This window comes from Pholis gunnellus, assembly GCF_910591455.1.
Source record: "Pholis gunnellus genome assembly, chromosome: 22".
Taxonomy (NCBI): domain Eukaryota; kingdom Metazoa; phylum Chordata; class Actinopteri; order Perciformes; family Pholidae; genus Pholis; species Pholis gunnellus.
In genome coordinates, this window is record NC_136549.1 from 11581971 (window position 1) to 11608289 (window position 26319).

The 26319-nt window shown below is 44.2% G+C and overlaps 2 protein-coding genes across 3 annotated transcripts in view; both read left to right on the plus strand.

Moving 5' to 3' along the window:
- exoc4 (exocyst complex component 4) overlaps positions 1 to 7555 on the plus strand; it is a 91876-nt gene extending 84321 nt beyond the window's left edge. For both annotated transcript variants that reach the window (XM_079183461.1, XM_079183460.1), the window contains exon 20: positions 7310 to 7555. In XM_079183461.1, the coding sequence (XP_079039587.1) occupies positions 7310 to 7547 (238 nt within the window). In that variant the 3' untranslated portion in view covers positions 7548 to 7555. The remainder of the gene's footprint in view (positions 1 to 7309) is intronic.
- Positions 7556 to 10093: 2538 nt separating this feature from the next.
- Positions 10094 to 22830, plus strand: lrguk (leucine-rich repeats and guanylate kinase domain containing; the record flags this gene model as incomplete). The annotated part of the gene is made up of 21 exons (XM_079183701.1): positions 10094 to 10228; positions 10416 to 10469; positions 10723 to 10824; positions 11030 to 11111; positions 11287 to 11387; positions 11660 to 11741; positions 11950 to 12074; positions 13333 to 13476; positions 13863 to 13943; positions 14034 to 14120; positions 14333 to 14439; positions 14992 to 15111; positions 15299 to 15395; positions 17184 to 17297; positions 18044 to 18245; positions 19018 to 19131; positions 19473 to 19636; positions 19913 to 20001; positions 20323 to 20385; positions 21807 to 21925; positions 22229 to 22830. The coding sequence occupies 21 exons, from the start codon at positions 10094 to 10096 to the stop codon at positions 22441 to 22443; spliced, it is 2397 nt and encodes a 798-aa protein (XP_079039827.1). The 3' UTR covers positions 22444 to 22830.
- Between the last annotated feature and the right edge of the window lie 3489 nt (positions 22831 to 26319).

The window sequence follows — 26319 nt, forward strand, 5'->3', positions numbered from 1 at the left end:
TTTCTCACTCTCTCTCTCTCCCACTCTCTGATTACGAGGCGTGGGCAGTGTGGAGGTGTTGATTGGGAATTGCAGAGCGCATTGTTTACAGATTCATGGCTTTTTGGATTGGCCGGCCTCCGGCTCAAAGACACACACACACACACACACACACACACACACACACAAAAACACACATGTGGAATGCATCCCTTGCTCTCACCCATACACAGACTCTCAGCCAAGCCAATCAGCATTTTGAAATCACCATATTTATGTTCAGGACATGAATATTCATAAAGCGCGCTCCGTAGCTCGCACCTGTGATTGGAAGTGACCATACGGCCTGTATAAGAAAATATGATAAAGATGAAATGATGCGTTTGTGGCTCACCAAAAAGTCATCTTTTCAAAAGACTACAACTCAATCCTCTATACGTCATAGATATTGAAAGATGCACACATACTGTACACAATTTGAAAACCTCTAACGGTTAAGATGCTGAGAAAACTAACATTGGCCGACCAGAATGAGCAGTGAGCGGAGAGGATGAGGGACTAAAAGCAGAATATACATCAGTACTTTATTTATTTTTTTACCACCTCCAGAGAAACGAGAATGAAATGAGAAAAAGAAGGGATCGCAGCAGGAAGCCTGCCTTTGAGAAAGGCTGCAGATGTTTGCCTGTGTACCCGGGTACTTCTATGTTCATGTGCGTGTGTTTTGGCTGTTTTGCTGCATCTGTGTGCTTGTATGGGAAAGGGAGAGATGAGAGAGACCTGGACAAGGGCACAGTAATAACCATTGATCTGAGTTAAAACTAAGGAGACGCCCGGTAACCAGCACTGCAGAACTCGTGAAGACACACACTCCCCCCCCCCCCCCCCCCCCCCCCCCCCTCTCTCTCTCTCGCTCCTCTCTCTCATAACATGTGAAGAAAGATGGGGAAACAGTGCCACCTTGTGGCTGATTCCAGGTTTTATACAGTATGATACTGTGAAAACCTACAGTATCTCAATTGTTACGGTTGTTGTTGCTGTCAGGGTGTTAAAGCTCACATGTATGATATGTGTGTGTGTGTGCATGCGTGTCTGTATGGAAAGGTCCTATGGCGTCCTATGGCGGTCTCTTGTCTCTCAGTCGGAAGTATGCCAGCGATATCAGCCTGTGGGTCAAGGTCACACAAACACACAAGTGGACGAACACAGACCATCTGCTCAGAAACAGTTCAGGGGCTCAGTCCTGTTCTGCGGAACTGTGTGTCACTGCAATGTCACGTGTGTGTGTGTGTGTGTCACTCCATCGATCTCCTCTCATTGTCACCTCTCTCTCTCGCTCTGTTTTCTAGTTTCTTGACAGAAGCAGCGATGAGATAAAGGTGATGTTGTTGGTGAGTGTTTTGTAAAGCCTCGAGCACAGTAGTTCCAGAGAAAGCACAACAAAACTTTCAAAAACTTAGTGTTGCCCGGCAACAGTCCACTCTAGCCTAAAATAATTAGCTGTCGCTGAGATTTGAAATCTAAAGCACATATCGTTTGCTTGGTTAACGAGTTGTTTTAATGTCTGCACAACTCTATGATGGTTTCAGCACTCGTTGTTTCAGATCTGGTGAGCTCAGGGAATGACTTAATGTCACGAGTCTACACTGGGTCGTGTGTGTGTGTGTGTGTGTGTGTGTGTGTGTGTGTGTGTGTGTGTGTGTGTGTGTGTGTGTGACTGCATTGAAGTACACACATGGATTCAGCCTCAAATTACCATTCTATTAGATTACATATTTTTTTACTGCAGCACACCATGTTAACCAAACTTGCCGAAAGCACAAGAGGCAGACACAACAGTGTGTGTGTGTGTGTGTGTGTGTGTGTGTCATACAGCAAATGTAAATAAATGTGTACTTGTTTGTCTGTGTGAATATATTCTCCTTCTGGCGCGGCAGCATTTAGGGTTTTTCAGGACACACCGAGACATAACAAACTCGTAACACACACACACACACACACACACACACACACACACACACTCTAACGCAAACACACATGCGGTGGAGCTCTGAGCTGCCCGCTGACCCGTGTAGGCAGGATGCCGGGCTGTCATAACATCCTTAGCTAACTCACGAGCCCCTTAGCCCGTAGCTAGGCTAAACACCAGTCTGACAGGCTCACTGCAGAGATGCCCCAGGGTTCAGACCATCGCAACCACCTGTCTGCTACTGGAAATTACCACGGTGTGCAGGTGCACATGTGTGAAATGTGCAAGAACCTGTGTACTACGTATTGTCCCGAAGTGTACTCCCTCAGCGCCGGTGTGTTTGGTTTTGTGTGTGTGTGTGTGTAAACCCCAGTGTGTGTGTGTGTTGAGGTGACAGGCTGGTGTGTCTACAGAGAATGTGGTAATAAGTACAGTTGACGGCCGTGTCAGGAGGTAGTGGGTGTCAACAGATAAAACTGTTTGTATTTAGGCCTGGCTTCAGTACGCTGTCACTTCGCTCAGCTTCTGTCTCCCTTCCTGTCACCTTGTGTCTCTCTCTTTATCTCTCTCTTCCTCCTCTCGGTCCCTTTCTCTTCATTTTTCCTTTTCTCTGCTACCGTCCAACACCTCTGCTGAATTGTTTTTGTCACGGCTCCCTTCTTCTTCCAGCGACTCCCCTTCCTTTGCTTCTGTTTTTTTGTGTGCATTCGCAAGATGCCGTATGACGATGATGGTCTTTGCTGTGTGTGTGTGTGTGTGTGTGTGGCAACAAGTCCTGGTTCCAGCTAACGTAGAGGTTTATCCACAGCCTCTCATTTCTCCTCCTCCTCCTCCTCTGTCCTCACCTCAGCTCCCCCCCCGCTAACTAACGTGTTGTTCCCAAACGCGCTGACAGCAGCAGCCTGTAATGATCTTAATATTGTACAACGCCGAAAATGAGGGGGAATGAATTGTGCTGATTCCTGTCTTTCCCCTTTTGCTGTTCTTTGTCTTCGTCGTGCCGTGTTCCTCATACATATCTGTCTGTCCTATGCTACATCCACGCACCATCCATTTACTTAATATTCTAGGTATACAAGGAAGGGGGGGGGGGGGGCTAATTAAAATTGAATAGAAAGTGCACCATGGAGGCATGTTGACGCGTACACTCACACACACGCCTGCTGGTTACTAAAGCAGCGCTGTTATAGGCTTCTGGTTGAGGCAGGTGGAGATCGGACATAAATAGAGACGAACTTTAAGGAAAGAGGCAATCAACAACAATTCACTTTGGTTTCGTGGGGAAAAAAATGATTCTGGTTCCTAGCTGTATCTTTTAAAGTGTGTGTGTGTGTGTTTTACCAGGGGGTTCCGTCTTGATGGTGGGGTGCTGATAGATTTTAATCTTATTAACAGCCCTTACCCTGTTTGGCAAATGGCTTTCCAACTGCTTGGGTAATGAACTGTTTGAAAGTGTTTTCAGCGCACACTAACATGCCTCACATCGACACACGTGTATATATACACACACACACACATACACCTTACACTTTCTCTTTCTGAACCAGCGCCCTCCTCTTTGTGCTGAGCAGAGGCCAGATTGCCAGCTGTCCTCACATCTCAGACACACACACACACACACACACACACACACACACACACACACACACACACACACACACACACACACACACACACACACACACACACACAGTCTCTGTTTTGTTATTAGATGCTACAGAAGTGGATTTATTGCCCCATCCTCAGTTCTAAATGAGCATCAGTGGCTTTTAACAAATCCTGTGTGTGATTTATTTTTTTTTCCTAAATGCATCACTGCCAGGTGAGTTATAGTTGCTATTATACTGTAGTTAAGCCCTGTTTTACAGCCCTGACGAGGTATTTTTTACTTTCACTTGGCGGCTGCTGCTGCTGCATCGCCAGATAGATTCCAGAGCTTTCAAGCTATTTTTACTATTTTATCAGAGAAATAGAGTGCTACCATTTGCATTTAACACACGCTAATAAGATTCAATGTTCTGCGATATGAAATACGTCGGTTAATACCCCTCTCGTGAATGTCTTTTAAAAGGCGGTTTGCTAACAAGTGGCCTCATGCCGACTGGTCTGCCTTTACAGCCTCGTTGTGTAATGTCGCTCATGCGGAGCTGGTGTAGTAAGCTTTTTTTTATTCCTGCCGATTGCATTCAGAAAGCGGTGTTTATTTGTGAAGATTATTTTTGCAGACTTTAGAAAAACAGAATCCGGTGCCTGTCTTAAGTGCTCACAGTCATGATTTCACTTTCCGGCAGGTTGTTGTTAATTTCCCACTGTGTGCATAACTTACTAGTCGACCAGAAGGGTTTTCTTAATTGAAACTGGGAGCTGAGTCTACAAACATGTCAGTCAGTCAGCCAATACAAACTCCGCAAACAACAACTTTTTTTCGGGGGGTTTTAAATGTGCATCCATCATCATTTGTACAGCCACACCCTGACTCAGCTCACACCGGGCGAACAGGCCAATGCACCCCGGACAGATCAATCTATCGCAGGGCTGACGCATGCGTATAGACGGACAATGCTCTTAATGCTTTGTTCAAAATCAACAGTTTCTTTCCTCTGCTCAGCTGCTTCCCATCGAGAGCCAAGGATGGATGTTTGACCGAGTGTAGCCTTCTGTTCAAAAATTCCTCCCACAACAAAAGAAATACGTGTATTCGTTAAAAAATACGATTTTCCTCGAGCAATCGCTGCGTCTAGGGAAATGATTTTTGCTTTTGGACTGGTGTTTTTCCTGTGTGAGGTAAATGCGGCAACACTCAAAACACGTACTTTGCATCTACAAACGGATACAAAGCAGAGGCACCAGCATTTAGACATTTACACAGAAACACATAATGAGATAAAACCACATGTGGGATCCGTCCTTATCCCGCTCTGTCTTCTGTCTTGCCCCCCGGTTAAGGAGTAAACCGTTATGACCCTCATCAATATTGACAAGCGTATTCATGAAATGAGCTCAAGGATGGAAAAATGAACAAGACCTTGGAGAGAAAATTGAGAGCAGGATGGGCGAATGAGACAGAATGCAAATGCTTCGATGACCAAGGGCATTACTTGTCAGGGGAAGGCCAAAAAACAGATATTCTGCACCTCTATTCCTCACTCATCTCTTCAGTCATCACTCTTTTTTCCCCCCCTCTCTCTTTGTATCTCATCCATTGTGCCCCTCCGTTACTTTTTTGCCGGTCTCTTCCTGCTGTTGAATCTCCAAAATGACAGCACATAAAACACCCGTGGAACAGAAGCTCCCCGAGTGCTCATTAAGGCCTTGTTAGCATCCAAAATGATCATCTCAAGGAGGGAATCGTTCTTGGATGGGTGATGGAGCTAAACAAACGAGATAAAGAATCCTTTTTCTCACCAAAGTGTCTTTTTACTGCGCCATATCAGAAAATCACTAAAGAGCTGAATCCATTTACTTTCATCTTCCAGCGGCACAACAGAGAGCTTAACCCTCCTCCTCCTCCAGGTGCTTTGCTGGACATAATTATAAATCACTTGTTTTCTTCTGCTGTCGCACAAAGAGAGATTTGGAAACCGGTGGACTCGACATTTCTTATTTTATTTTCCCTCTCAGCCACAACACCTCCAAGGCCCTTTCATCAGCCTAGCAATGTCAGAGCTACAATTATCTGTTAACAGAAGAGCAAAGCAGCCGGAGCCTCTGCTGTTGAGCGACTGGCATCTGCCCTTGGCCAAGGTGGCCAGTTAATGCCGGTAGAGGAAACTTCTTTTGCCTGAAACTGTCTCCGAGAGAATATTCACTGTCACACGGAGGCACGAGCTCATTAACATGCATATGCTTGTCTTGTTACACGGGGAGCCGTATTTCCATGTCTACACAGGAGGAGGAGCGTGAGCGGCATGTTAGCAGAGCAGCAGCAGCAGCTTCGGTCCTCCCGGCCGCGTGTCGACACACGGGATGCGTTCAGGCGCAGTTTTGAGTCACGTGTCACCTTAGTTTTGGCAGGACTCAAAGCCCGACGCGCATTCATTGTAGTTATGCGGATAAAAGAAGTGCAAGATAATATGTTTGGGCTGTAATGTTACTGCCAGGTCAGCCGTTTAGCACTCTGTAAGAAGGACCGCAATCTCGCACAAAAGTTAAAGGCGGAGGAAATAACAAACCAGCAGTTTTACACATTTTAAGCAGTTTCCTTTAAATCGCATTTAATTTACGTCATAGCGTCACTTAACGCCTCTGTGTTTTACAAATTCACATTTTTTTTTTCCCACTTTCTCTCCAGCCCTCCATTGGTTTCTGTCTATTTCCATAAAATATGTGCATTAATTGACTGAATTACCACACAACAACACTGTTATATTGACAAAAATGAATTGCCTAACTCAAGCAAATTTCAAGAGTCACCTCATTGATTTTCGTATCGCACAGAAAAGCTGCTTATCTAGCAAATCTATGCCCAATGCATAAACTAAATGTCCCCTAGTTCTAAACATACGTGTCATAATACAGTATGTATGCCGCTCACCTCTTGTCCTCTTGCAATCGACTGTGTCCACAACTACTTTTATGGAAGTGTACCATTTAAGTGTCTTTAGAGAGTGGGATTTGTCCACAGCCGGGGGCAGATGGTGGGGACATCTATTCTAGTGTGTGCTCGCGGTTTGTTGTTCCTGTGAGGGTTTTAAGGCATAGTTGCCTGGCCAACACCATCCCTCAGACACACACTCTCCAAGGTATTTGACCTGTTTTGCCCCCGAGCAAAGAAAACTGTCTGTCCTGCATCCCAACACTCGCCTGTGCATTCATTACCTTACCTCCAGTTCCTTGCCGAGCAATGCTTTCTGTAAATTGTGCAGTAGGAAGTGTGTGGTATTCACCCAACGCTCCCTTTGTGCTTTTTCGTTATCAGTATGTACTTCATGGCCTCTTTCAAATGGCCCATTGTGGCGCCGGGTTCTGGTTAAAGACCTATTCATTCTACACACACCTCTCCTGTTTCGGCTCCGTCAACAGGGTTTCATTAAAACGCACTCTGTAGTTTGTAGCCGGTGAATGTTTTCCCTCCACCTTCAATGCTCCCGTTGGCGGCAGGGTGAGGTCCTTGAAGTCCCTTTTAAGAAAATTGGGGTTGACAGCAACAGCAGTTAGTTTGGCTTTTGTGTTTCCGCTTTGTTGATGTTGCTCCTGTTTTATTCTGCACTGGAATAATACATAGAGCAATGTAAAGTGTTATTAACTTTTATTTGTATCTTCCTCTCTTTGATTTCTATCGTTTTCTGTGCTCGTTTTCTGTATCCCTAACCTCCTGACGTTATTTCTCTCTCACCTCGCTCCTCACGTGTCTCCATTCAGGCAGTACTACGAGATGCTGTACAACACCGCAGACGAGCTGCTGAATCTGGTGGTGGACCAGGGCGTTCGCTACACGGAGCTGGAGTACATCAATGCCCTGTCCTTACTCCACCGCAGCCAGACGGGCGTCGGGGACCTGAGCACCCAAAACATCCGGCTGCAGAGGCTGAAGGAGATCATCTGTGAGCAGGCCGCCATCAAACAGGCCACCAAAGACAAGAAGATCACTACGGTGTGAACAGGACAGGGACCAGATAGGGGGGAGGGGGAGGGGAAGGGGGTTGATGGCCCATCAAGAAAACCTCTGTCCTAAAAACAAATGTGTTTCCGCTCCTTCAGTTCTGTCGGGTGAGAACACATGCAATAGATAACTGGGTCATGTATGCAAAAGTGAGGAATGGTGGGGGATATTTTTGGGTTAGAAAACACTGAAATAGAGGCTTGCTCTATACCTAGATCATAATGTGTGACACACATATATATATATATATATATATATATATATATATATATATGTGTTACTGCTGCCCTCCAGGGTCCTTCAGTGTATGCAGCACTGGCTCACTCTAATTGGGAAGCGAGGTGACAACCAACACAACTGCAGACTCTGCAGTTTAGTTCGCTACGAAATCTATGTCATAAGGTTACAGTATGCCGTCAATTTACACTTTTTTAAAAGTAACTACAAATGCAGCAGTCGCGCTCCGACTCCAACAGTCTCTCCCCCCCCCACTCCACCATGACGCCAGCTCCAGATAAAAGCCGATTGTCTTGGACACTCATCTGAACTTGGGGCCCCTTCTCATCTCATTTTCCTATTAGATCTAAACTGCTGCTCTCATTTACACCTCCATCTCTCCTCTCCTGGCAGCCCCATGAGCCCACTGATTCTGTCTGCAATAACAGATGTCAGATTAGACTGTCTGAATGAGGCCACATCTTCCGCCTGCTGCCAATTTCGGTGGGTCCCCAAAGATTTCCCGAGCAGAGAATAGTACCATATCCGTAGCTGTTAAAAATCTGTCTATCTGTCTTTTTTTTCCGATAGTTAGTGCAGTAAACTAGTGTGGAAAGTTGAGCGGATTAACATCTTTTACAAATTGAACGACAGAGATATTTTTGCTGATTTCAATTTGATCCTTCCATAAAACAGATGAGGTTTATTTCAAATGTTAGATTTCAAGTACCACAGTGGCATGACTTGCACTTTATGTGTTCAGGCACATGTGTGTGTGAATACATTTCATCAGTCAGACAAGCTCTACAAACTGAAACAGTGCAATTCTGAATCTTTATTTCGTTGTCGCCACCACACGTGTGCAGGATTTCATTTAAAAGAACTAAACGTACGAACTCAAGAGACGATCACAAATTATTCCCCTCCCTGTTTTTAAGTTCATTAACTTGGGGTAGAAGTACTTAACGAGAGCAGGAGAGGGGAATGGGAGCGTTGTCGATACGGCGGGCCCGGTGCTGGTCTCCCTGAAGCCCACAAAGCAATCCATCATAATGACACACAGGCTGCGATCGATGGGAAAACAACCATGTAGCTGCTGAGGGGTTCGTCTAGCACTCTGAAAGGGGCGCTTGGTGTAAAATCTAAAATCTGCTCATTCAGCTGTTCACAGCTTCTTTTGAAATGTTATACATGGCGAAATTTCAATACAATCTTAAAGGACTGTGTCTTTTCACAAAGAGATTCTATTATTATTATCCCACTGCACACACATCACGCCTAAAAGTCCAGAAGGGGTTATGTATTGGACATACTGCATGAATGTAAGTTTGAACCACTCCTGCTGTCCGGGCTTTTTATTATTGAATGAAATATGTCAAAATATTATCAAGGTTCATTTTTCAAACTCTGCTCTTCTGCTTTTCTATTTCACGTTTTCTTTTTCTTTACAATGGACATTTAGTTTGCACATCTGGGATGAGAGTACTCTCCATGTTTCAAGTAAGAATGTATTGAAATCTCTACATGTTTGTCTTGAACAAGTTTAAACTCCTCTAGTTGTGGAGTGTCATCTTAGAAATGCTCTGAAATGTTTGTCCAAATTAAGCACACGTGATTTGTTAATGCAAACACTAACACACTAAGCAAATAAATCCTTCAAATTCCCTCGTGGTTTGTGTGTTTTGTAGAGTGATTTTCCTTCTGTGGGCGCATACCGGTCATATTTTCCATTGTGGGACGTACAGCTGACAAGAGTTCATGCTCACACTAACACCTTTTGCGCACATGACAGCATCGTCCATCACTGTTTTGATACGCCCGGGATGTTAGCGCCTTATGTCATATGAGCGAGGACGGATCCAAAACCAACACTAGATGTATTTTACCTGACAGCTGTGATGTGTTGTCTGCCATGGTTTGAAGCATGAAGTGCAGCATATTGGAAAAATCAACACAGACAACATCACCCAAAGGTGTGTTTTTTTTATAATCTTAAAATCAAGTGATGTTGGATGGACTCTGTAGTATTTTAATTATGTTTATTCTTTACTCTATTGCACTTCTGTCCGTCCTCAGTTGTAATTTATTTTCTTGTTCCCCTTAAATAACGTTAAAGTCACCCGGGAACGAAACGTTACCGAGGTGCGCATATAGAGACGCCGTCGCTTTTGGAGAGAAGAAAACTACATGACCCACAATTCCTTTCACCTCTCACTTGTCTCTAGCGTTGCCCAGCGACGACGGGGCGTGCTTCACGTGGAAAGCTAACTTGCTAGTCTATCAAGTCGATCTGTAGTCCCTCTCCACCGTGTTTTTATGATGGCACAATGAAGGAAACCTGCACGAGTCCACAGCTTTCCTCCGCGTCACGTGGCTGCTGCCCTCCAGGGTCCCCCGGTGACGCTCCAGAGGCTCCAGAGGCTCCGGGCTGCGAGGAGCTGGAAGACAACAGAGAGATGGAGGTAAGGAGTACGAGAACGTTTGGTGAGCTAAATGTACCGTAGGACTTAGAAATAAACTTTTTACTCTTTGCAATTTCATCCATTTTATTGCTTTCGTCTCTGACAAAAAGCACACGCTTCACAGTGACAGTAACGTTAGAGTGGATGCGTTTCAATAAAACTCCATAATTGTTCTCTTGTGCAACAGATAAAGCAGGTAACCTTGCACACGAGATCTGAGGAAGCAAAACAACACAGCAAGGTCAAATAGTTGATTGTTTACACTGTGTGAAAGCGGTATTAACGGCGTGGTGTACATCCTTCTGTGTGTCTGTGCTGCATGAATATGTGTGTGTGTGTATGTGCACTGGGTGATGCTTATGGTGGCCTCATGCAATTATCTTCAAATTCTGTAACTGCATTTGTTATTGCAGGGATGCGCCCATAGTTCACTGGTGTATATTCTGCGTTGCTGTTCTATTGAAATAGCACATTTAATCTGTTTATGTCTCCAGAAGGATGGTGTTTTAACTGCTGCGGTGGTCTCCAGGCGTGTGTCCAACCTTCGAAGCGCTGGCACTGGGCTGCAGTATTTGTACAACCACCTGTGTCTGCCTGTAAGACACGTACCTACACAGACAGCACGTGTCAACGACATTTGGCTTTCAGTTATGTCGAGTGATTTGTGTAATTTATCAGGACAAAAGCAAACCTGTGACAGATCAGTTTAAATGTTCCTTATTGTCATGTTGACGGCCCTCTTTGCAGTTTAGTCATGAGGCACATTTAGTTTAAGCAAGGTTGCGTTTTTCTCCTCTCCAGAGTCAGGATCTCAGTGACGTCTCCGTTTTATGCAATTATGTCCATCTTCAAAAGCTGCAACTGCCACACAACAAAATCAAAGGTGACTTTTTTCTTCTTCTCATATTAATTAAGAGTCCTTGAACCTATTTCTATTTCTAAAAGCCCGTGACTGCTTTGAAAGATATCTAATCAAAGCATGATTTGAATATCTTAACTTTTCTGTTTCTGTCTTTATACCCGTTGATCAATTGCTCTTAACTTTTCTCAACCGCCAGATTTATCCTGTGTGAGCCACATGCCCTACCTCGTCATCCTGGACGCTTCTCACAATGAAATCTCCAGCTTCTTTGGATTCCAGCCACCCAAGAACCTAAAAGTAACGCAGGACCTTGAGCTGACAGGATAAGACCGCGTTTGATTTGCTTCACTTTCTCGTGCTATTCCCCCATGATAGGCCCTGGATTTCCATAGCCCGTCTGTAGTCTCTTTGAATATGCTTACAAGGCATTAACTGCCCTTGAACGACAGTGAACTTTAGAAAATTGAAAATTCCAAGATTTAGTTGAGGAATTTCTTTAGTGAGAGGTACTGAAGACTTCTTTATGACTTTTGTTAACAGTGTGCTGCTTCTTCTTCTTCTTTTTTCAGGAGGTCAATTTCTCCCACAACCGTATGACGGACATGAAGGACTTGTCAGCCTTTTCATCTCTTAGTAATTTGGATCTGGGCTGTATCCTTCAGAGATATTTACATTCATCCATGTGCGCACACACTTTCTCTATCTCCGTCTTTGCCTCGTTCTCTGCCAGTCACACACACACACACACACAACATCTCTTTGCCTATATATGATAATGCCGATATGAAAATATACTTAACACATTGTGTTCAACTACGTGTTTCCCTTGTGTGTTGTTCTTAACGTGCCCATGCCTCAGACAACAGTTTCAGTGAGATCGGGGGTCTTGACCAATGTTGCAAGCTCACCAATCTCAGCCTGGAACACAACAAGATCTCGAGGGTCAGCGGCCTGGACAGACTGCCTCTCACACACCTCTGCCTCGTAGGTCCAACTCTGTTCCAGTCAGAAATACGATAAACAGAGTGCACACGTGTGCACACATACATTCATACATACAGTGCACTCCAGCGCATACTTACAAACATGAGTTTTGAACAGGAATCTTATTTGTCTTTCTTTGCCAGTGCTTGGCATTACTTCCACTTACATGTATGACTTTGCTTTGTAGGAGGTTGTTTCCCTCTGTGTGTTGTCTATTTATCATCAAACACACACACACACACACAGTAGGAGTTATTTCAGATTTCTCTTTTCTCATGTGTTCTATTTTACCTCATGTATGCTAAATTTGACCTATTTATGTTTGCCTCTCTATTCTCTCCCCTCTGTCGTTCTCTTTATGTCTCTGTTTTTGGCTTCATTTTTACATTTAGTAAAACCTTGGCCCCCTGTTCGAGAATCACCATATGGTCCAACAGCAGGCCTTTTCTCTCTCCCTGGTTCTGTCTCTCTTTCTGCATGTGTGTGTGTGTGTGTGTGTGTGCGTGTGCGTGGTCTGTCCTTTATCAGTGTTTCCTCATTGTCAGCAGCCATCGGTCTGGCTGTGTCTGCCCCTGTCTGTAGCTTTGCTTTGGGACCAGCTGCTGGTGTTTGAGTGAGCCTGGACCAAGTTCAGCTCACACAGACACACACACACACACACCTTGTCCATCCAGCATCCATCTAATCCCATCCCTGACCCCGCTTCCTCTCATGCTGGCTCCCTAAACAGCACAACCTCTGTCAGCCCAGCCTGTGTCCCAGCCCATCACAGCACCGACCCGGAGCTTCAAGGGGACCAGTGCAGTCGCCCACCCCCACTGACAGCAGCCCTCTGCCAGGCAACACGCTTGGCAAGAGGAGGACGAGGTGTGGCCAGACGGCTAGATAACAACTTTAGTCAGTGGAATGCAGAGAGAGGGAAGCACGCTTGGGACCCTGACAGGGAAGGAGTGCCCGGGTCTGGTTCTTTAGTCGGTTAGCGTGCTGCGCTTGCACCTCGCCAGCTGTTTGGCTGTCAGTCCTCACCTGTCAGGATTTAGCAGAGAGAGGCAGGCCTGCCACTCAAGTCAGTACTGAGGGGAAAAGAAGGCTCACGCACCCCGCAGAGCGACCATGGCACGTCCTTAATATTTAGCAGTGGGATTCGTTAACTGTATATGAAGTAGAACCGTGGGTTGGATGTCACTTATGCTATGCATATTCATTAATATCATGTACTTGCCTCTTCAAACGTGTCCTCTGTCCTGTTTTTGTCCAGAGGGGGAACCAGCTGGAGAGGATTGAAGGGTTGGATACTCTGAAGTCTCTGCAGGTTCTTGACTTGTCTCTGAACCGCATCACCACTCTCTCTGGCCTCCAGAATCCCCACGTGCTGGGCTCCATCAATCTGGAGAGAAACCTGGTACCATTTTGAGCGAAACTTTCGGAACTAGCGGCTTAACAGAAAAAACATGTCAGCCTAAACCTTAAATGTGATTGAGCTCGTTTATGAGATTACAATTCAGAAACAGATGTAGATTTGTAACGCTTGTAAAAATAGGAATGCACCGTTACTGTACCATCACACATAATAGTAAAACTAGCTCAACACAGAGGTCTAACTGATGATGAAATATCCACAAAATCATGAGCAAAATGACTCAAATGCAAGTAACATCTAATACAACAACAGAATACTTTCGACAAGGTTGAGAATGAACTTTCAAGCTCAACAAGTTAAGGATTTAACAACAACAAATGAACTATTACACAGGGACTCCGCTGCATGAAGTTGTGGTTTTGTTTCAGATCAGCGAAATTCAGGAGTGCAAACACTTTCATGACCTTTCCCTGTTGAGGGACCTCAACCTGCTGGGAAACCCTGTACAGGTAACCCAACCCTTCATCGACCACATGGTTCTATGGGAACATTTATTCACTGTGTTTTTGTAATGAATGCCACGCGAATGTAATTGGTAGGAGCAACCCGATTACAGATTGGCTGTCATCTTCCTCCTTCAACATCTGACTCTGCTGGACCAAGAGAAAGTCACTGCTGAAGAAAAGGTATAAATAAACATACTAATCATTCCATCACCAGAGGAATTGTTCCAATTTAACAGCACAAACACAATATATCAACACGCCTGACCTCCATCTTTAATTAGGGATACTATTTTTTAAGCTAGAATGAAAGCCACCAACCTAATTCAACTGCTACATGTTGCATAGACGTGAGATTGCTTATGTGACACTTGATTACTGGCATTATATTCCAGGTGTCATCAGTAAACAAGTATGACCCTCCTTTGGATGTGGTGGCAGCCAGGGATCACATGACCCACCTGGTGTATCGTCTGATGCAGCCTCAGGTGCTCTATGACAGGTGGGTACAATTATGCAGCATTGTTTAAAATCCAAACCTCTGACTGGTCCTCTGCCTTGTTCTTGAATGTAAAGCTTAAAATAAAACCACCCAGTGGATTTAGTTAGTATAAAGGTTTACAATCAAATTGTAATATTCATAATCACCTTCTGAAGTCACCTGTCAGGAACGCTGTTTTCAAACATGTGCGGCAATTTAGTTGCAGTGTTTCTGTTGCTCATAATATGTACTCCCTAAAAGAAAAAAAATTAGTTTCAGCATCAGCACTTTTTTTTTGAGAACATCCATCGTCAGCAAATAAAATGCTGCAGCTACAGTCCATTTACCATTCTCCTGTGCTTCCTTAGACGGAGCACATCCATAAAGCCCACAAGGCTCCCGTTTGTATTGACCGTAGTAGCTTTCACGACTGGAGAAGCTTGTGCTCTACCTTCATGCTTTATTATACTTAACTCCTGCTCATCTCAGAGAGAACTTCCCTGTAAAGGTGTACTGTATGCACGTGTGTGTGTGTGTGTGTGTGTGTGTGTGTGTGTGTGTCTCTCCAAACAGTACTATGCCCAGTGCAGACTCTCCATATGCCATGCTGGTTCTAACTGGTCCTCAAGGCTGCGGGAAGAGAGATCTGGCCCACAGACTGTGTCAGGAGTTGAGCGAATACTTTGCCTACGGGTAAGTCCCAAACTTCCTGTACACATATCACCTGTCACATACTTAACAGTACTTGCACTGGTACGAAAATAGACTAAGTGGAATCAACTGAAAATGCACAAATAATATACAAAACAAGTGTCTCTCAAATACATTATTTGGCCGGTTATGTTCCATGAGTGTTTCTCTTCTGCGCGTGCGTCCACAGAACCTGTCACACCACCAGGCGGCCGTACGTTGGAGAGGAGAACGGGATCGATTACCATTTTGTCAGCGAGGAAGATTTCCAGAACATGATTCACATGGTGCGTTAGCTTGTCACAGACCCCCCCGGGAGTGACCACGTGGGAAGAAAATACAGGTTTCACGGTTATTTTGAACTCAAAATAATCGTCTGCGGTCAACTTTATAAATCGTGCAAACAGATTAGTGCTCGCCACCAGCTAATTAAATGTACTCTGGGTTTTGAAAGGTTTTATGCTTGAGTCACATTAACTCCCTCAGCAAGGTTCAAATTGAATCCACTCACTGGCCACAATGTTGAGTAGTTGAGATAATTAGTTTTACTTGGATTGATTGATTTGACTTTACCCGGCTGATATTTCAATTAACACGGATACATTTATTTGAATTCAGCCTTTTTTGATGAGGTGCAATTGCTATATTAATTGCATTTTGCTTACGGATGACTCACCAGAGCATCTCCGACAACATTTCCTTGCGAGAGATGATTATTAGTCTGAGATAACTGACAAGGACACACAGAGGGTTTTTATTATCATCAATATGCAGAAACCAAATCTGATTCTTTACACCAGCTTATCTTCTTGGAGTCCGAAAAAATGGGTGCTGAGTTATTGGACACATTTGTTTTCCATTTTGTCCATCTTGTCAAGCTGCCTGTTACGTAAGAGTGGGTGGGGGGTGACGGATAGAGGTCTGGGTCACGTAATGATTTACACAGCGATGGCTTTCATGCTGGAATTGATTCCTTTTGTGTACTCCGACAGAAGTGGATCAGCTTAACTTTAGTCCGGCCCTCCCTCCAGCTGATTTGTCCATTCTTCTCCTTCACCCTCCGTTCTTGAGTCAGCTACTTGGTTTATTGCCATCCTGTCCTCCCTTTCTTACCATGCCCTCATCTTTCATGTGTCAGCTGCCCTCTTTTTTTACCCTCACATGTGCTTTCGGTAACCATGCAATCATAACCTCTCGATCCCACTTCTTGCGGCTGTTCAAAATTATCCCCAATCAGCAGTCCTTGGCACTTATTACGCTCCTTACAGAGATGTAAACAGAAGGAACACCTGCTGTGCAATTTTGTCTGAACAGCGTCCGACTCTGGTAATAAGGAATCACAAGAATAATGTTTATAATCGGAGTGTTTGAATGCTTTTCAATTTGCCATTTAAGAAGGTCCAGGGACACAAAGAAACGTTCGAGGGAGCTTAAATTCCTGTTCGAATTAGTATCTTCAGGATACACATAGTATGTCTTATGAAATGAGTTTTCACCACATTATTACTATTATCATTATTATCATAATACCGTCATACTGTGAGGACAGAGTTGAGCCGTTTTTTATTGGGGAAAGGCTCCACATCTGGTCTCTGTGCTCTCTTAATGCTAAGATTTTAAAACAATACAAAAATAAACCAACAGCTGCTAAATTATTGTAATATAATTCATACAAGAGGACCTTTCCATGGGAATAATGTCTGAAGTCACTTTTGCTACCACAACCCAAAGAAAGAATTACATGTTTTAAGGATTTTAGCGTCATAAATTACGCTGTTTCAAATGAAGCTGCCCAAAGAGCCGGCAGACAAAAGGTCAGGGGGGGGTCATGTGTGAGAAGTAACAAAAGAGAGATTTTTGCTCTGACCACCAGGTCAAAAGTTCAGTTCACAGGTGGGCAAATGACTTCGGGTTGTTCCTCCTGACGGAACATGCTGGGGTTGTGTTTGCATGTCAAATATGATGTCTACTTCAGGAGATAAATGAAGCTCGTGACTGTGGTAACAATGATGAACGATGGGGCAATAAAACGTCCTCTCATTCTTTCCCCTCCATAACTGGCAATTGCCTTGTAGGGTAAATTTGTCCAGACCATGCAGAGCGGGGGTCACAGCTACGGCCTGAGCAGAGACGCCATCGAGGACGTGGCCAAAGAAGGACTAGCCTGCTGTGTGCATATGGAGCTAGAGGTGCGTGTGTAAACCTCTTGCCTGAGAGAACATCAAGCAGAGATACCAAATGTGGTCGAGTGACAGACAGTAAAGATTTAGTATCTATCAGCGACATATTCTTAAAAGGTCCTACGGTTATACATTTATCACGTTTGAAAAGGACAGATCTCCTCCAGGTTTGTCTTCCTCTCCCCTCCCAAACAAAGAGGAGTTGAATGGCAGCAACGTTAACAGAAACAGGGTTTTATTCATCTAGTATCTTGCCTAACTTTTAGGGGATCATAAGATATTGAGTATGGATTTAATTTGCAGAAGCTCCGGTTCAAAAATGAGTCCAAACTTTTCTATGGATGTCAGCTTTTAAGCCACTACAAAGGCCGGATTGTGGCCCGCAACAGACTTGGTAAAGCTTGTTTTTAGCCGTGCTGACAGTCGAAAAATGCCTTTTGCTACTGAAGCACTTATTGATCACACGCGGCCACACTAGTCGGTAAATAGGAGTGAGGAGTCAGCAGTCAATGACGGTTTATAAAACAGTCAATGAAATATGTTTTTCAAAAAATTGTGAATCACTGCAACCTTGAGCATATACCGTCATAAAGGAGCACGTCAAATATTAGGCTGCTGGGTTCCAGTAGTATGCGAGATTAGTCGCGGACGGTCAGAAACACACAACTGGACCAAAACGCATGATCTCCCCAGAGGCTTACGCCCGGCGAATATCAATCCCTCATTGTAACAGAACTGTTTGTCCATCCTCTCAGGGCGTGCTCAGTCTGAAGAACAGCTACTTTGAGCCTCGATACATCCTGCTCATCCCCACCCAGGTTGAGAAATACATGGGCCACCTGAAGCGCCGCGGCGTCTATTCCGCAGCACAGATTGACGCGGCGATGTCACGCGTAGAGCTCTACGCCGACACCAACAGGCAGCGGCTGGGATTCTTCGATAATGTTATCCCCTGTGGTACGGCAAAGAAGCCCTTTTTTCACTCAAGTACTGTCTTTATTGTGACACGGAATGTATTCATTATGGTGTTGTTTGATGCTGTACTTGTTGATTTAAGGATAAGAACGGTAATTATATGTAATCTAGTGGCTAATCGGATCCATTTTATGTTTTAGGTAATGGAAGTTTAAATGGTAGTACAAAGTGTAATTATACGTGTTCCCATTTCATTTTCAACAAGCTAAGAAAACACTGAATTTATTGCCAGGGGAGAGAAATGTTCTTTCTACTCATTCAACCTTCGGTATTGTTGTTAGTAAGAAAGAAGGTTGGAAGCCTTTGCTGTGACTGTTCTGTTCCCTGACAGTTTGTCACTGTCGTGCCTCGCAGAGCTCAAAGAAATGCCCTGCCTCACTCTGGCTTAGAGCAGCGCGAGTGTCATCGGTATGGCCTCGGATAAATTAACACACTTCGCTAAAATCCATGCACTACACTTTCAATCCAATTACCACATGTATTAAGGGCACGTAGCCGCAGAATAGCGGTGTTTATCATTCCCTCATGAAGGCACTTAGACATGTTAGCTGTTTTCTTAATGAGATGAACACACGCGGAGCGCGGAACCTCATCACTTTTATGCACTGCTAGCTACCGCCTCATTAAGCTAAGGTCATCATCCCCATATCTTTGATTTATTACTGTTTGATGGGAGATGCATTGGCTCTGTTCACGACCATATTTTTTGTGTGCGTGCGCGTGTGTGTGTGTGTGCACTTGGACGTGTGAGTAGATGACTGGGAGGAGGCCTATCAGACACTGAGGCAGAGAGTGAAGGAGTACCTGGTAGAGGAGCAGGAAGAAGGAGAAAACAACAACAGAGGATCCCCTGACAACACCTCCACTGGTGTGTATTTGTTTGTTTGCTCGTTCAGATCATCATTAGCAGACTCAAAGCGTCAGGGTGCAATAAACGCCGGCAGTAAAGTGCAGTCAATGGCGCCTTGCGCATTTTTGTTGTCTTATTTAAAGGGGCAATTCCCTTTAAATTCCCACTCAGCCTGTGAAAACAGATGTATAATACCGTCTGTGGCTCTGGAGCAGCTTTGTTGAGTCTGAAAACATTACTCGCATCCCCTTGAGTGCCTCAGCTTGGAAATGCGAGCACGGACGGCTTTAGCTCCATCCAACCAATAACCATCATTATGCGATATTACACAGTAGTGATGCGGTCTCTTCCTCTGTCAGGTCACAAGCCGGAGGAGAAGCCACTGTCGGCACGCCTGTCGAGGTCCGGAGCAGCAGGAGGACTCGCGTCACACTCTGCCACAGCTCTTGACCCCTCGGACCTGTCTTACAGAAACTACTTCAACAAGATCCAGGCAGAGCTCCGCCCTCAGAAGAGCGCCACTGTGAGTTACAATATGTCTGATGTGCATGAAGGCTGTACGCGCAAATGTTAAATAGACAACTAGACTGTAACTAGAAAATATCCTCGCTCTTCTAACAGGATGCTTTGCCATACATTATCACTCCCCCGTCCCACTTTCCTCCCCCCCTTTTCTCCTCTCCCCTTTAATCACCCTTCACTTCAACTCCTGTTCCTCCTCACCTGCTATCCCTCTCCGTCTTCCTGTTTCCTCTCAACCACTCCTCCTCCTCCTCCTCTCCGTCTCTCTCCTCTGCAGGAGCTAGCTTCCATCAGGAGGCGTGAGCAGCTGGTGAGAGAGGCCATTGTGGGGAAGAGTCCCGGGATCTACAGCCAGCTCTTCAAAAGGTTCATTATGAGTAGCGCGCACTCCACTGCACTCCAGTGCTTAATTTCAAGCGGGCACTCTCAGCCGGGCCAAATTGGTTTAATTTGTGCACTCGTCCTAACTGCGGTTTGAGGGTTTGTTTTGGGTTGTTTGTCTGACCTTGAAGGTGAATTGGCAGGTGGCCACATCATTTGAATCCGAGTGTTTGTTAATATGATGGGCTGGTGTAGTGGCACTCTGTTCTCAGTCAAATATACCTGTCACCACTCTGAATGTGAGATTGATTTTCCATATGCTTGTGGAGAATTATTCTGTTTAATCCTGATTTCTGTTCACCACAGCTCTGCTCAAGCAGCACCACCATCACTGCAGAATCCTGATCCCCAATTTAGTGAGGACAGGAGGTAAGAGCACACACACACACACACACACACACACACACACACACAAATGCACCGGATATACACTTACAAGTGCTCACACGCTACCAATGCATTTAATAGTCACAAGTGAGGCCAGATGTAACTGTATGAGAATAACAGATGTAGATACATATTTCAAAGTTGTATAAGATTTCACTCTTTATGGTTTCTAAACTCATAGCAGCACTTTGATTTAAGATGAGGGGAGAGACTCCAGAGGGAAGTCTTGTGGTTTAAAAAAAACAATGTGGAGCAAAAGATTTAGGAGCAGGAAACCACTTTTGTAGTAGTGTTCTTTACTTCCTCGGCCTGTTTTTACAACATTTATTCACTTTCAAAGAGCTCATTCTGCTGGTACAAGCCGCGTGGGGACAAATCTAAGCACACATCACAAATACACGCATAAATTCAGATGTTAAAGCTTTTGGTGCTTTTTAACTGCCCAACGTGTGCACGTAAACAGGCATACTGCACAGTTACGGCTTTAATCAGACATTGACATAGTATGTGTGTGTGTTATGTGTGTCTGTGCACACACAGCTTTTTCTCACTTGTACAAATTAGCATCAATTTATTTAATTTCTTTCAAAAGAAGACATTTAAGATACATGCAGAGATACAGTATGTGTTCAGTCTAAAGCGTTACGTTCCCCCCCCGGGGTTCATGGTCTCAGAAGGCGATTTTCGGCAAACTTTGTTGAAAATCTACAAGTTGTGTCACAGCGGTCTGAGCGATACATGCCCCCAGTATGTTTGCATTACTCAGCCCTTCAGTATTTCCTTTGGAAGATTCCAGACATCTGTCTCCTTGTTGGCAACGCTTTAAATAGGAATGTGTCTATACTTGTGTGTCTCTGTCTCAGCTATAGTAACAGAGGATCCTTTTGTATTTCTTAGATTTTGTTGCGTATAGACTTGTGAGCGTGCTTGCGTGTGTGTGTCTGCATCTAGCGTCATAGGCTAGTCTATATAACAGAATTCAATGACAAAAATCTTTACCTGTTTGTTTGTTTGTTTGTTTGTTTGTTTATTAAGAACCAAATACCAGAAATAGTCATTCCAAAATGAATGTCTCATTACTGATTTGTGGCATGCTGTCAAAAATACGGTCTCCAGCTCTGGAGGTCGTGCTTGATGTTCTCAGCACGATGGTAAAACTTCCAAAACCCATTCTGCAAAAAAAGTTCTTTTAGCAGAAGCTCCTCCTATTTTTTTGTGTTTTTCTGACTTTTGTCTCTGGTCTCTTCAACAACCCAGTTTTTGTTGAACTTCACACATCACACCTCTTGCTACATGAACTTCATCCTCCGTTTTCACTCCTTGTCTGTCTCTTTCCCCCCCCCCCCACCCCCTGGTGTTTCTCTGTTCCTCCATCCCTTCCTTTTTCCTCCTTTCACAAGCAGCTCGGATGAGTCTCGTGCCAGTTCAGCGCCGACTGTGCCCAGTTCAGCCGGGGGCTTTTCTGGTTCGGTGCAGCCGCTAGATATGTCTGTCCTGGGACACACCTTGGAAGCACTCAAAGGTTATTATTGGTTGTTTTTTTTTGTCATTGTAGAGCATTTCTGTGTTGTTATAAATAGATAGCAAAGAGAGGAGAGATGCATGAGTGGCTAGAGTCCAGGGAAAAAGACAGCTTAACAAGTCATTTGTTGTACACTTATAATGCTTTAACACACTGTATTGTTTCTTTGTTATTCCTTTTATAAACAGTCTTTACTACTGTATGTAAATTACCAAAACATTACATCTGATTATAGGATAAGTAAGTACAGTATATTCATTTCCATGTAGTAAAATATTATCATTTCAGACCTCATGGAATCAGGCAAATCTCCTGAAGCCCCACATCCAGACGCAGACCTGCTAGCTGTGGCCGTGTCTCCCTCCTCTGATAGACGTCTTGGATCCAACGTCAACCCCATCCTGCCCCCAATCCCCTCCGGGCGCAAGACCCCTGCATCACCCACTCCAGCGCCGTCACCCAGGCCCAGCCTAAAAGCAGCGGTCGAAGAGGGAGGAGATGTAGACAGAGAGGGATAGCTTCGCAAATAAAGTCAATCAATCAGTAAACGTATGAAGGTACATTACTTAGAATATAAGCTTAGTCCGTTATTAAATTACAACAACATCAAAAGTCTGAACCTTCAAAAGTTCAAAGTCAACCGCCGAACACAACTATGTTGCTGTCTAACCACAAACTACACAGCGTGTGATGTGATGAACACTTGAGGTTAGACTTAATTGTCTTAATTAATTACTGGCTTACTGGCCTACAGGTATAGTGTTGACATGTGTTATGATTCAAGCGCACACACGGCACGTCTTTCAGTCGCGAGGAATACAGAAGTGTGTTAAAGAAAATAGTTCATGTCTGCAAAGTATGCGATACATGTGTTTTATGAATGTCGCATTATATTACCTACTGTTCAGTAATCTCGTCAAATAGGATTTGCCATTGACACCTCGATGCTGATCGTTTATATGCAGCATGGAGCTGTTGTCAATGAATGATAAATACATCATTAATCTTTATCTCTTGTGATGGGATTATTTATTCAGCTGGAAATGCATTCATTTGGAAGTTGTTGACGGGTATTAAACAGTGAGCTATCACAAACAACCTAGTGTGTTTTTGTCATCAGTGTGTGTGTGTGTGTGTGTGTGTGTGTGTGTGTGTTGCACATAGCCAGGCATACAGCCATACATAATTGTGCACCTGTGTCTGTGAATTGTGCACGGTGTTCATTTTTCATTTGTTGTAAATGGAAATTGTCATCTGTCACAGATGTATGCATTGCTTATTTAACTGGTGCCTCAGCCAGCGTGCTTGTAGGTGCATGTGAATGTGCACACATACGTACGCAGAGATCCTGCACACGCGCAAAAAACACACCTGGCCATCCATCACTGTCTGTCTTCCTCTCAGGCAGCAGATGTTGCAACCCCGTCATAATTCTTCGGGAGTTTGAAACCAGACAGTGTCTTCAGGGCCCCTGGGGTCTAACCTACTTTACACTGCAGTCTGCACTGCAGCTTATCATGGACCAACATGTTGTCTTCCTGCGCATTAACATAAGTGGATGCAGCTATGTGCATGAAAAAGTTTGCGAAAGCCTTCGAGCCTAAAGAGAAGAATGACATGAGGAGCAGTTGAGTGAGCCTCTTGTCGTCGTGGATGCGTAATCATATTTACCCTCCGACGATCTACACTTAATGCATGCCTTATATGCTTATATCTATGTTTCATGCATCTGTTACTGTCTCTCTTGTGCCTACCTGTCTGCAGTGTTAGATTGCGTGGCAGCAGATACTGTATCCTATTAGTTCACAAATGTAAAAACTAAATATAGGAAATCTAATCCGTACAATATCTTGTTGCTTCTCATAACGGGCGTGGAACTTTTGCATGGAACGTGCAGTAGATCTGTCATAGCAGCTGCTCTATTTCTCTCTCTCTCTCTCTCTCTCTGCTGGTTTCTATCCATCATAAACCATAATGTAATTTAACACTTCGTCCATACAGAAAACATCATACAGTATGCGTGTACAACGCACCCCACCTGTCTCCTCTCACTTCACCAACTGTTGGAAAAGTAAACGTGTCGCACACTTTCATCCTGACATATAACTCCTCAAGACAGCAACGCTTCACCAAAGAGAGAAAGGAGAGCACATTCTCTGGCAGAAACAAAGACTTGCTTCCTGCTACGCCTGCAGGAAGGAGTTATTAAGGGAGAGATAATTATGCAGAAGCACATTATCAGTTTTCACAAAGCCGGGGTGCCTGATGAATTCATTTTTTATGATATTTGTAAGACTTGAGCTACAGGAGGAAAGAGAATGAATCTGTATTTTCATTCCTGAGAGGATGTTGCACCAAATAACAGAAGTTGCAAGAAATAACGGCACAGTCCTAAATTGTACTTTTCCATATGGTACTATGATGAACTGTTGATGTACTGTTAACATACACATTTCAAAGTAGTCTTTCAAAGATAATCCCCAGAAATGTTCCTAGTTTTTCACTGTAAGAAATGGCCTTCTTTCGACAGCTAATGTATTCAGTCATGTTCAGCAGTCAGCTTCAGTTTAATAAAACGATACTCTTACATTGCCAGAGTTATTTCCACACTCAATTTCACTGTGTTAACACAGGATACACAACTCTGGCTGCACCTGCTGTCATTCTGAGATAGTTGGGGGGAAAAAAAGCTATCTGAGCTGAATTTTCAGAAAAACCAATCAGAATTTGGTGGATCTAAACTGTGTGCTATTGTCACAGGTACTCTGTCTAAACACAGGACTTACTTAGCCCAATTTAACAAGGATCCTTCTTACCTCTTCCTGCACTCTTTTTCGGATACCAGGCCTCCCGAAGAGGTGGAAGTAAATATCACGGAGCCTTATGAGCTGCCGTTTTATTTCAAACCGCTTTCAATTCTACCCCTGCTTTTACAGCGACAGTGATTTGTTACCAGGTACAGGTTCAGCGGTTACATCTAGTTCCCTTTACTGTGGGTTTACCCTTTAAAATGTCGGGACGAGCGAGGGAGGGTTACGAGGCCGAGGATGGACTCGGAAAATAGTCTGTGAAAAAAACAATAATATGTTACAGGTGCTGCTGTAAACGGGGTTACTGCGCTTCACACATGTGGAGTGCACGGTGTGAGGGAGGGTCAGGGACATGCCTACTCTGTTAAACCTCTAACATACACATCCTTCTTACACAGATGGAATGAAACACGTCCTCCATCTTTGATGATCCTCGGCGCTCTTAACAACAGTCTTTGTTGTCTTCATTTACAATCCCTGTTTTCTCTACGTGTGAAAAAGCACGGGTGGTTTAATCAACAGACATTGATGATTGGTATTATTTCTAAGCTTGCATCAGTGATTCTTTTTTGTTGCAGATGTCGTCTTGACGGTTGCGTGAACAGATTATGTGAAGGATAAAAAAGAGCAAAGCGGTCCCAGGTGTTTTGGGTTTGTGCTGAACCTGCTGTTTTGACGACTGGACATTTGCTGGAGGTCTGTTGGAGCAGCATGGATGACTAACTGTAGCACTGACCTTCATGTCCTGGGCTCTCCACCTTCAACTTCATCTCTCTCTTGCATTCTTTCTGTGGCTCTCTCACAGCGGTGGAAAGTCACCAAGTACATTTACTCAAATACTGCATTTTTAAGCTTTACTTTTTCTTTTTGATGCTACTACATACTTTGATACTATACTTCTATTTCTACTTCTGCGTATCTCAGATCACAAACACAATCATAACAGCCAGAGTTCATGGCGTACTTTAGCCCTGTAAAAAAAAAAGAGATAATCAGGTTGTATACGTCCCCTTTTTATAACCAACCAACGGAACATTTTCTTTAGGCCTTGACTTGAAGTGTTTGTCTTTCCTTGCCAAATACTTCCTCTCAGTACGTCTCATCCCCTATCAACATAATTATGCTTCACCCCGAGGGTAAGAGCTACCGATTGGAAGCGGTTACCAAAGGCAAAGACTTCGCTATTTCGACAGAAACACTCTGGATTTATCTCTGCAACCTTTCTCCCTCCGCGCTCGTCTGGAGGATGTTGGAATAGGTCAGGGTGGTGATATAATGAAAGCTTAAATGAGACGCACACACACACACACACACAATACACAACACACACCTCTGCATTAACTCTGCCGCATGATGTGGCGCCACACTCGGTAACTATGGCAACGGCACACTGCACTGCACCTCCCTATATATGTGTGTGTGTGTGTGTAACTCCTCACTGTGTTCCCTGCGGACAGATTAATTCCCTGCCAGATTCATTCCCTGTCAACTTGCTGAAACAAAAAGTTTCTGTTTTAATTAGTTCGGTGCAGTGTCTCGCTTCATCTATCTATCTGTATAGTGTCTCTCTCTCTCTCTCTCTCT